This window comes from Squalius cephalus, assembly GCF_949319135.1.
Source record: "Squalius cephalus genome assembly, chromosome: 23".
In the NCBI taxonomy this organism is placed as follows: domain Eukaryota; kingdom Metazoa; phylum Chordata; class Actinopteri; order Cypriniformes; family Leuciscidae; genus Squalius; species Squalius cephalus.
The window spans coordinates 29996283-30009046 of NC_137144.1; the positions used below are offsets into that span (position 1 = coordinate 29996283).

At 37.9% G+C, this 12764-nt stretch overlaps 1 protein-coding gene across 1 annotated transcript in view; it reads left to right on the forward strand.

Annotated features, from left to right (window-relative positions):
- Positions 1-2144: 2144 nt before the first annotated feature.
- Positions 2145-12764, forward strand: part of LOC307151688 (E3 ubiquitin-protein ligase RNF19B-like) — a gene marked incomplete at its 3' end in the record, with an annotated part of 33242 nt that continues 22622 nt past the window's right edge. The window contains exons 1-2 of the mRNA XM_079859803.1: positions 2145-2276; positions 2833-2936. Of these exons, the coding sequence (XP_079715929.1) occupies positions 2204-2276; positions 2833-2936 (177 nt within the window). The 5' untranslated portion in view covers positions 2145-2203. The remainder of the gene's footprint in view (positions 2277-2832; positions 2937-12764) is intronic.

A 12764-nucleotide genomic window follows, 5' to 3' on the forward strand; every position in this document is an offset into this window, starting at 1 on the left:
ATTGCAGTACCAGTTTTGGCCACAATCTTACATACGGCTCCCTTAAAGTAACACTAAGTAACTTTTCAACCTTCATAATATATTTCCAAAACCCTTGTGTTGGTACATCGACATAAAATAGGTTGAATGACACGTCTGCCATAGCTTGACAGGGTTTGTATAGTTTTTAATCGTACTTTTAAACTTCGGGTTTCGGGTAGTAACCCGAGCAGCACAAAAAGAACTACAAAATTCGCCTGCTTTACGGCATAGGCTACCTCACTTCCCCCAACACGTCCTCACATGCTGTTGGACTTGTAAGTATATTGCTTATATTGTATATCACTCGGACAAGCTTTCACTCGTTGGTGTGAGCTAAAAAGCACCTGGCGTTCTTGTTGATGGATTAGTAGACATCTTCGGAGGCTAGCTGTGCTTGTTCGATGTCCGACGATTTGTAACGCGTTGTGTTTATTCCCCAATCGAACTCGTGTAACTGTCTGTCACACGTTCTACCGTCCACAGCATTACTTGATAGACAAAAATAGGACAAGAATGAGCATCAACAGAGCCCGTCTACGGAGAGCCTGCCCACTCCCTATTGTACCGAATTTTGGTTGTAGTTCCACCAGAGTTCCACTGGGGGCGATCGCCATGAGTGCAGAATGAATGGGAGTCTATGGGGCTAGACGGCTAAATTTGTCTCTTTCACCCGATTGCCGTTGAGAAATCTCAGATTTGATTGTAGATTTTGCAAGTTCAACATGGGTTATAGGTCGAAAGTTGAATGAACGAGTACTTATGACCTTTCGATTTCTTACAGGTTGAGTTGTTGTTGCCCATAACACGCTAGCATTCTGCTAATGAACGCTGATTGGTCAGTGAAGGACTGATTACGACCAGAGATACCGCTTGATGGCATCGTGGCATCCGAAGCGGGACCAGAAACAAACAAAACAAAAACTCTTCTAGCACGTGTATTTACCGGTGTCAGCTGTGTTGTCAATGCCTCGAGTGAAAAGAAAGGGCAGAGCGCGAAAGCACCAAAGTGACTGAAGGATTGCCGTAAAGCAGTATCTCTGGTCGTACGATGTGTATGACGTCATTGACACTTTAAAAGACTTTTTAAAGCAAATAAGTGACTCTAAAAAATCTATACACCCAGCAATGTGTAATTTCTTTGCATCTCCTTTCGAATACAATATTCAAATTACTAGACAAAAAATTATATCCTAAGAAAAGTGGATTTTGATAGCGCCATAGACCTCCATTCATTCTGTACTCGTCCTGTGAGCGCCCTCATATGGAATCAAAGTGGAACTGCAACCATTTCAGAAGCCAGAAGTGTACTGAGAGTGAAACTTCTCGCCTTATTAGACATTCTCTGGCATCAAACAGAAACAACCCGCTTACGGGGTGTTCGAGGCGCACAATACAGACTGCCGACAGTTAAACAGGGCTCCCGCAGCTCTTAAAGGGGCCACACCCAGAGCCATAGAGAGATGGCTCTGGCCACACCTTATTCTTCTTATTCTTCTTTTTCATTTTATTGGCAACCGCACTTTACAGTGCATTACTGCCATCATCCGGTAGCGTGGAGCTTGGACCAGAAACATTCCTATCTCTTAACATTTCTAAGCAATTTTTTCTAATTAATTTTGATTTCGAAATAACGAGAAACAGATTTATTTTTATTTTTTTCTTGAAATGAAATGGAGGGGAAAACAGCTAACTAGAAGTGTGTCTTGCCTCGTCATTTATATTAAAACGATACTGATATATCTTTTTTTTTTTTCTCATACTATGGTGAAGTAGCTAATCACATTTCATGAATCATTTAATTCATAATTCAGACCTGACCATCCTGATGTGGATAATCTACATTTTGTTTAACTGGTGTGGGGTTGTTCGTGCGTTAGTCTAAAGACCAGCTTAATTTCTCATTTGCAGGGACACAGCGAGACATACTCGGTCCTACACCGACTCCGAACACATTTTTTTCTATCATGTATGCTTATGAAAGACACGTGTAGCCCCGCCCAGATCTGCAGGCTGCTTTTTTTATTACATGTAAACTGTAGGACCCATAGACCCGAGACCGCGCCTTAATCACTTGTTTTACAGTATCCAAGATACGAGAGAGAGAGAAAGAAACCTTCTAGATGCGACAAGTAGGCTAATCGTGCACATGAAAAGTTCTGTTTTTTAGTTTGACAAACTTATCATGTCCAGTCACGAGAAGCGATATGATGGATCGGAGAATGACATTATATTAGTGAGAAAGTGTTGCGATATTGGTAAGTTTGTCATCATGTCTGTTTTCTACACCTTGCAAACATAATGTCTTGTCTTGATGTATCGCTAATTTGAGCCTGAATTGTTTCATTGCTGGCATTTTCATCTACACCTAGTTACAGGCAGACGATTAGGCTATTATTTATTTTCAGCTTTCTCGAGTTGAGCTTTTTTATGAACTGAAGGATATTTTTTTCATAGGCCTACAACTAAAGTCAAATATTCAGACCCCCCCCCCAGGGGCGCCACTATCAATTTTGGGCCCTATGAAAGAATATGAGGTTGGGCCCCCTACCGCACCCATTCTGTTAATAAAATCGATATCTGGGGCCCCCAAAAGTGCCTGGGCCCTTAGAATCGTCCTAACTTCCCCCCCCCTTAGCGGCGCCCCTGCCCCCCCCCCCCCCCCCCCCAAAAAAAACTTCGTCCATTATTTGCTATTTTTACAATGTATGCAAGCCTATCCCCAAACCACAGGTGTGTTACGTCACTAAAGAGAACAAACTTGACATAAGACTAAATGTTGGCAGTGTTTAAGACATGTAATTTCCACTTCAGATCCATATGATGATGATCCAGGGGTTTTAAGAGCTCGTTTATCCTGTGGTCACGTCACTGGTCCACAGACACTGACTGACTACTGCAGAATACAGCTGGATCAGGTAAGTGAACTTTATCTGACCAGTTTTATCAAAAAGTACAGGACGATTCGGAGTGATTATAAGTGTGCTTGAGTTTTGGTACTTAAATATGAGTACATGTTTTTACCATAAATATAAGTCATGTTAAGATGAGTATCTGGATAAGTTTAGTAACAGTATCATTTAGCAAAATAAATCTGTGTTGGTGGCATTTGACATATCAAGTGGTCCTATATATTCAAAATATGTATCAACCCCTTTGCTGCAATTTATTTAGAAGAAATCGTACTATTAATTAAACTTAAAGCTTCTTTCAATCTCAATACAAGAAGTGAATCTATATCACACTGGTTTAACCTACGACTCTGAGTGTCACAGATTCCCTTTGTTTGGATTTATGTTTGTTTTGCACCGTCTAATCTGTCGTCATGGACTAATGCGATTTGTTATTCAGCTCAGGTGTGTGTATTTAATTATACTCATTTTCCTTTGTATTTAAAATCCCTTGTGTTCAGTTCTGTTTGTTCAGGTCTCATCAGTGTTATGGTTTCAGAGCAAACAGAACACTTCCAGTGTAGACCAAAGCAAGACGTTTTATTTAAGCAAAGATTAATGTTTGCACAGATTACAGTTAACTCTTGTGCAGACATCATAATAATAAAAATAAAATTTGAGATTGAACAAAGAACCAAATAAATGCAACTTAACAGTAAAAATGATGAAAAACTCAGCGGTTAATTGCCTCAGCTAACTTCATGTCATGTGCATGAAGTTCCATATCGTCACCTTCCTAAAATAATTGCCTAAGTCATTTTTTTACAAAAATGATTTTTTTGCATAAGTCATCTCCTCATGATGCTGGCCATCTCTGGTAAAATCGCCCACGTCCTCAGTTGAACAGATCATGCAATTCTACCCCTATAGTATAATCGCCTATGTCAAGTGTGTGACTTAGGCTGTTTTATTTTGCCTAAGTCAAAAGGCAATGAGACTTAGGCAATTTTACAAACTTTTCAAGATGACAGGTGCATCAAGAAGATCGAAAAGCTACTCAACCTCTGAAGTTATTTCCATGATTCAGGGCTTACCCCCTATTGGTAAGTGATGAGGTTTACTATAATATAGGCTAGACTATAAATATTGCATAGTTTTTTGTCTTTTTTAGTCCACATTTTAGTCAATAAAAATAGCAAAGTCAATGAAGCTAGCATTAGGCTGTCTGTTAACCCTCTATGGCATGGTGTTGCCCTCAAGCAACAAACTACCTTTTGGACCTCACACCACCCCTTTAATTTGTTTAATATATTTTTTAATATAGCCTATATAATATCCCCTGACATGTCTGTTCAATGAAATGAGGGGCTGAAGTGGGTGTGACTTTTTGTTTGGGGGTGGATCAGTCCTTTCATGAAGCAAAGCCACATGGTACACAGTGCCACCAATTAAGATAAATATCACTTTTTAACATGTTTAAGTTAAAATAACTTCATATTAAAAAATATATGCATGTGCATCAGTATGTAAATAAGTATGTTTGATTGTTTAAAGATTTATTTTGTTTTTATTTATATACTAAAACTGTGTTTTTTTGTTCGTTGCCTCAGGGCAACACTGTGCAGTTAGACCGCTTTTGTTCAGGCAATATCATAGGGTTAGGAGGACCATATGGTGCATTCAAGTTCTCCTGGGAAGTTTGTTTTTACAAGTTTGGAAAACTCAAATAATGTGCATTATGTGTCAATTTATGTTTCATTATTGTTGTTGTTGTTATTATTATTATTATTATACTGCCACAGAGAATTATGGGAAATGTAGTTTGGTCACTCATGCCTATCAGCTCATAAACTGGCTAAATGAGTAGTGTTTTCTGGCAAACTTTATCTCTCTTCTTCATTAACAGTACACATAATACGTACACAAACTAAATTGTACTGTCGGAATTCAGAATTAAATTTATCATGATTGAAAACTATTTTCTTCCACCATTGCTTCCCACTCGTAATTACGACTTTGTGGTGATGTTCATGTGCATTCAACTCGTAATTACAATCTTTCTGACATGACTTGAGCGAATCAATAGTCAATGTTTTTGCGATCTACTGATACTTGCAGGAAATGGACACAAGAACATTTTATGGGTGAAATGAACATGGTTAGGGTCATTCCTTCTGAGAGTGAGGACAGTGAGCTTAAGGAGAGTCAGGAAGAGTGTATCCCTGAATCAGGTTTGAGAGACAGTTAGGAGGTCAGGGGTCAGTTAGGGGTCAGTCAGCAAAGTAACGTGTGTGTGTGTGAGTGAGAGAGAGAGTATGTAGTGTTTGTTTGGTGTAAATGTTTTTATGAATATGAACATTTATACATGAGGTGTTATGGGGTGTTAGTTGTAATTAGTAGTAGTAGTAGTAGTAGTAGTAGTAGTAGTAGTTTTTTTTGTTGATTGTTTGATGTTTGTGATTGGTTGAAACCATTTGTGATTGATGTTTGTCAAAATAAAACCTTTTCTAATGCACATATTGCATGTTTTCCCTATTCCACCTATGTAGAAAACCTTTGAGTTTTAGTACCCTCGTAGCACATTGTTGAACAAAGCAACAATAGTACCCACGTAGCACAAACCAATATCTAGTTCAGGGGTGGGGTGGGGCACATTTTATGATGGATATATTATCTGAGACCCCCAAGCTCCCAAAAAAATGGGGTGAAAGATTTTTTTTCCCCAAAAAACAAAAAGTCATGCCATACAGGGTTAACTCTTTTCGGCCTATTTAAACAATATTTAATCTACAGTTGTCGTCTAATTTTTTTCCACATTACATGATCTAATTAAGAAATATTTGAATAGGGTACCGTATTGGAATCAAACAGCTAGAAATGATGTGTATATAATCTGTTTGGTTGTAAAATGTATTACCTGAATGAAATGAAATCGAATGTATCGTCCTGTGGAATCATTCATTCAGACAGCATACGAAGATGTTCAACTAATAAAGATCTTCATCGCTGGCAAACAAAATAATTAATTTGCAGATTTGCTTTCACTTGACTGTACTGTAGGTCCACGGCCAGTACAGTCGGACGCTTGATGTTCTTAAATCTTCCTGTTATGAGTCCGAATGTGAAACCCATTCAGAATCAGTGCGTGCAGGAAACCGAACAAATCATTCAAACTGATTCGCAAACTGATTTAGACAGTTCTGCCAACTTATTTGATTAAGTCCCCAGCAAAGAAGAGCTGGAGGTAGAAGTGAGGAGATGCACATGCCTCCTCAGAATGATGTTTAGTTTGTTTGTTAGTGTTTTATTGTTGACAGAGTTGAACATTTAAAATTGCCTAAGTCACAAAGGCATGTTCAGAAATTTGCCTAAGTCATTTATTTCTGTTACGTTACATAATTGACATGCATTGTTATTAGTATGTCAATAGTCATCTTCTGCCATAACCTTTTTGAGTGACATTATCAATAAATATCATATATTCAATTATTGGTTCAGTTTTTTGTGTTTTCTGAGAAACCTGAAAAAATGACTTAGGCAATTATTTTAGGAAGGTGACGATATACAGGCATTTCCATAAACAGCCACTGGTCAAATTTTTCTCCACTGTAAAGAGTTTATTAAAAGTTTGTTTTTGCTAATTATTATTTTATTTCATTTAGTTTTTCAGTACCTGTTGTTAGTTTCGTTTAGTTTTTGTTTTTCATTTATTATGAATTTTTCATTTTATTTCAGTTTACGAAAATGTTTTTGACCAATAGTTTTAGTCTTAGTTTCAGTTTTCGTTTAGAAAAATAACCTCGGAGTAAAAGTCTTGGATCTTCGAGCCACATCTGGCTCTTTGACACATATCATCTGGCTCTTCAGATCTCTCATCCTTTACCAACAAATGATGGATAAAAAATAAAACACTAAAAATTAGCTTTCTGCTGAAGCTGGTTACAATGCCTTTTGTTGTACCTACCGAAGTTAAAGCACAATATGTAAGATTTTTACATTAAAATATAAAAAAACCACTAGAACAATGTTAGATTTTGTTCACTTGCATTATTCCAAATGTTTCCAACAATGTTTAAATAAAGAGAAATCCACAGTTTTAACCAGTGTAACGGCCCATGTCATTGCGTCGCCTGTCAATCACATCATATCCACCAGTGATGCGCGGGTAAATGTATAAAAAAACCGCACCCGACCGACGTTTTCAACTAACCCGCCCGCAACTCGGACCGCAAAAAAAGAAAAAGAAAATATTGTACCCGACCCGCTTCCTGACCCGCATTTTTTAAAAGTAGTAGGAAATGCTCATCGTAGCGTCTTAATATAACTTAATATATTCTAATTTTGTCAAGAATTATAAAAAAAATCGTCAATAAGCTCATAATTTGTACTAAAATAGTCTAAATGTTTAGTTATAAAAACAATTTTAAAAAGCTGGCTATGTCTATTTTGATGTTTCTGTGCATGTTCAGCAGACAGTGAGGTTCGGGTTTGTTCCGATCAGAGCTCGTGAGTGGAGAGCGCATTTCTGAATATTCCGCTCCAATCGCTCATTCCTCAGGGTCGCTCGCCCAACCCAGAATGGCCTGCTGGTTCGAAAATATGTGGAATAAGGGCTGCCTCCAACTAATTTTTTTTTTTTTTCTAGTCGACTAGTAGTCATTTATTTTGGTTTGAATATTTTCGTTTAAAAGTAGACATTTAAAGCTTTCTGTAATAGCCTATATTTCTCAAATCCGTGAGGCAGAAGCTGAGTTTCGGTGCCCTCCAGTTCACATGCAATGCAAGTGATCGTGCCGGGGCCTTATTACATTGTCTGCTATATATTTGCTTCTTATTTATTAAATACGGGCAATTGATTGATAAAACATTGATCAAAATTAAGATACAATTTATACAAAACGAAAATCTTTTAAAAAGAGTTTTCTATAAAACAAAACTTAATGAAGTCGTCAAAATCATGTTTTACCAAAAACAGCGCCGTTGCTAGGAGGGCGCCAGCGCCTCTGCCTCTCAGCGCCTCTGCCTCGCGAGTGGATGATAGCCCTGAAGACGCCTAGCAATGATATACCTTTACTGGTAGTATACCTTTAGTTAAGTTATACCTTATTAGTCTTCGTAGCGCGCTAAGAGACAATGTTATCAGAAAATGCAGCCCAGGTATGATGCGTATGATGCGTAATGGAGATTCCAAAGCGCTCTTCTTTGGTCAGAATCATGGAGAGCGATCGCGGATTTACTTTTAACAATGCAACAAAATATTTAAAGAGCATCAAGCTATTAAAATCTGTCTTATGTATATGCACAGATAATATAACAGTAGGCTATATTAGTCAATATTTTTTTTATTAGGTTAAGCAGTGATTGGATAACGTTTTTTAATTTTTTATTTAACATTTTTAATTTAAGGCCCACCCACAATTGGTCTGGCCCATCCAAAACTGGAATCCTGGCACCGTGTCTGGTTTGTCGTGCCAGTTTTGTGGTTATCAAATGTGTAAATAGCATCGCAAGAAGTACACATGACAAAACCAGCACTTTGGTCATCATCTTTCATTATTTCGGCAAATGTCTCCCACACTTTGCTCTTTCTATTTGTGTATTTGCGGAGCTTCCACTCCCCAGTCTTCACCTTTTCTCTTGCCGCCTCCATCTCTACCTGCTGACTGAGCTCGTGCGTCATCTTCGCGCCAGTTATTCAGCCAATAAAGTGTAGACATATGTATTTCATAGAAAATTGTGTCTAGTACTATATAAATTACAAAGGTTTAATTGGCATCTTTATTTCAAACGACCCGACCGACCGCGACCCGAATATCATTAAAAATATTTTTGGATGACTCGTAACCGCGGGTAACCGTGGGTGACCGCAGGTACCCGCTCATTTTGGATCAACTCGCGCATCACTGATATCCGCGTTACCCTCGATTTCAGATTTTACTTCAGTAGAAACCATGGAAACACCAAAGACACTTTAATGTGTTTTATTAGACGGGTGAGCAACTGTTTGGACACATTTATCAACAGAAATCGAATAATTGGTATAGCTCGACACGATTAGTTTTATTGTTTGATTCTCTATTTTTCTTGATTTACCGCAAGTTGCATGTTTTTACCTCGGAGACAACACTATTCTGTCTAGTGGCTAACATGACATAATCAGAGAGAGCTTTATTTGTAGTAACAGTAATACAGCATTTTCTCCTCCATTCAATATATTTTATGTTTCATACCAGCCACCGAGCAAACACAGTGTAATGTTAAAACATAACTTTCAATGCACTCAATGTATTTACGATTGTTTTGACCAATTAAAACAATGCCACGTTACCCCACATACACACGAACGAATAGAGCGGATGTGGCCAACTGTGGTGTATAAGCATAATATCTGCTGCTCTCAGCAGATATGGTCATGAAAAACCTGGAAAAGTCATCGAAATTTAGAAAAGCAATTTCCAGGCCTGGAAAAGTTTTGGAAAATAAATTAACCCAGAAAGTTTTGGAAAAGTCATGAAAATTTGTTTCAAAATATTTATATAATAGAAAATATGTTTAATTGATAATATAATATTGGTTAAAATAAATTGCAATACTTAACGTTCTTTCCATCAGATTTAGTTTTGCAGCATTGAGAATTATAACCAATCGCATACGTTTCTGTTGAGCTTATGAATGTGATGGCCAATCAGAGGCGTTCAGATTAGTTATCACTATACCGAAGAGTTTTGTTCAGTGAGCGAAAAAAAAAAAATGAAACGTGTAAATTCTCCCATCATAAACAACAAAGTGCAGATTGTATGTAAGAGATTAATGTCGCGGTGTAGTCAGCTTCCGGGATTTTAACGCAAGAGGTGAGTGTGCTTAAACCTGCGCGAGACCCAAGTTATGGACAGCCTCACGATCGCTCACATTCTCTGCTCTCTTTCTGTATACAGTTTATTCCAGTTAATATAATTTATTCATCATGCTGATAAGATCATGTGAAGTCTTCATTTGCTAATGCATAAAAAGCATTAAAATAATTCACAAATGCTTTTTAGATTGTTTTATTGGTGTAATCAGAATATGACGTGCAGTTTCTCAAAAACAAAAACATTATGTATTCTATTAATCAATGTTAATAATCATTATTACAATATCAAAAGTATTGATTGACAACAATGACCCTGTAATGAGTTATGTTAATTGTATAATTTATGAGTAACGTTATCGTTAAATTAACATGTGTGCTATTTCAGATGCAGCTTCTGTTCCACCTTTGCAGTGTAAAGATGGCTTTTGTGAATGATAAAATTTTATTGGTAACAAATAGTATTCTGATTTAATTCAGTACTTGGTTAAATTTGACACAATAGACAAGGTACTGCATTCATCCACTGAAACCCTGGAGCTGATTATGTGCTGACTGAGTGAGCAAAGTGCACACTTCTTTCTGCACTGCACAAACAGACAGTTTATTGATAAGGACAATTTTAGTTTGTTTGACAGCAATGGCGCAAAACAAAACATTAAGAACTTTTATGTTATTATGAGAATAGTTTCTATTTTCTATTTGTGCCAGAAAATGCTGATATTGTGGCGGGCACTGCAGATATTACATGGAATGTTAGGTCATGAGTATTTGCCTCAAAATTCATGAAAAAATTATGGAAATTTATTGGTAAATTTGTGTACGAACCCTGCCTCAAAAATGTATTCTGTCGACACACTCAAATTTCCATATTCATTCACTACTGACTCCCAAGGAGATGGCAGGTGAGTTGGAAGAACATGCCTTGACACTTCTTCTAAGGCAACCCCTTCCTGTAGAAATGCAAGGTCTGTCCGAGGGCTGAAAATGCCATGCTATATCGGTGAGATAGCCACACAGTGTGTGCCGCGGTGCCATGCCCATCTCAGGACTTGTGTCCAGAGCAAGTGCTGAAGCAGTCTTATATGTATGGACTTAAAGGATAATTCCGGTATTTAACACCTTGAGTCTATTTTGTAGGTTTTTTTGGATGAACTAGAGTGGTGGACACAGAAATGTTGACGATGGGTCCTGTCTCGACTCTTTGACTCATTTAGAATCGCCTTTGACCGCTTTAGAGTGTCTGACTACAGGCATGCACGAACATGTCCTTAAAAGGGGTCATATAATGCCATTTTTGTACAAGCTAATATGATTCTTTAGGGTCTAAATTAAAAGTTTGTAATATACTTTAATTAAAAATTCTCATTAGTATTGTAAGAAAACACTCATTTTACCTGGTCAAAAACAGCTCTGTTTTCAGCACGCCATTTCAGTGCATGTGTCTTTAAATGATAATGAGCTTTGCTCACCCCGCCCCTCTGTTCTGTGCGTACACCGTTTGTAACACAATAGTCTCAGCCTCAGACATCACGCCCACGGACCGTTGGCTGAACATCTGATGCATATGGCACACTAATCTGGAAACACTTCAGGAGTTTTGAAGTCGCGATCTGATTGGTTGAATTCTACAGGATGTCCGGGAGACGTGTGTGTCACGTGCTTTAACGGTCATCCTGGAAACAAATGCCGTGACGCCAAAACCCCTCTTGGAAGAAGAAAGCCATTGTGTTTACAACTGTGACAATGAGCGCTTACCAGGCTCAACTAAACACTGGATTTTCAAAAGTTTGTGAAGTTCGCGGCTCCATTGTTGCCAGGGTTCGAATTATGATTTCATCTTTGTGGGGGTCTCTTAAAAAAAAAAGAATAAAAAAAAAAAGAGTAGCCTATGAGCAGGCGCGGCGTAGCTTAATAATGTAATATAAAAATATAAAAATTTGTAAATATAATACAAATTTAATTAAAAAAAAAAGCGTTGGTAACACAATTCAATTTAAATAGTACATTTGGTTTAATTTGTCGTTTAATGAGGTCTAAGATGTTGTGAGTTGTAGAATTTTCACGTGAGTAAATAAATAGATCCGACAAGTTTAAACGTGTACTTAAGTGGTCCAGTGGTAGAACTTTTGCCAAGCGTGTCAGATGTTCTGGGTTCGAATCCGTACTCATATAGTTTTTTTTTTTCTTTTTATCAAATCCGATTATGTTTATCAGTGGTTGTATATCAGGCAGAGACACGTTTGTGTGCATTTTGTTTTGTAATTTCACTGGAATGAATAGAGAGTCTCCACAACGGATTGAAGCGAGTGAAGACTGCGCGAGCCACAAACAAACACAGTATCCGCGCTACTGATCGCAGCGGCAACGAGCACTTTGATCACTTGATTTAAGCATAAGGATGTAGTGTGATGACGATCCGAGATCCCGTGAGATCCATGTGTTTGGCATCTTGTCCTATCTTTTAAGTCACGCTATAGTAGTCCGAAGGAAAAAGTGCTTTATTTGTAATTTAAAATAATGGTGCTGATGATTTTTAGAGACCCCCACAGGTGTATGATTTTACTGCTTTCATGGGAGCTCATCCTCTCTCTATGGGAGCTCAGCTCCCACTGGCTCCCACGTAATTCGAACCCTGATTGTTGCAGTAAACTTGCATAACGTTCTTGAATGAATAATTTATTAGATGCACGCCGGTCTGTTATTGTAGGGACATTGACATTATATTGTCACACCCCTAAACATGACGCGGAAACAAAACGAACTGTGATTGGTTGCGTTACATGTCAGTCAAACGTCCTCTTGGGCGGTCCTTGGCCAAGAAAAGCTGCGATAGAGTCCAGACCTTCTGCCGTGAGTCTGAAGGTCTGGCTACCCGAGACTAGTAACACAAAAACTCAATAACCATAATGCGTTGTTCATTTTAAACGTGGGATTATGAATTATATTGAGAACGTCGTACATAGAAAACATGCCATAATGTACCCTGAGTGTAAACAGCCGCA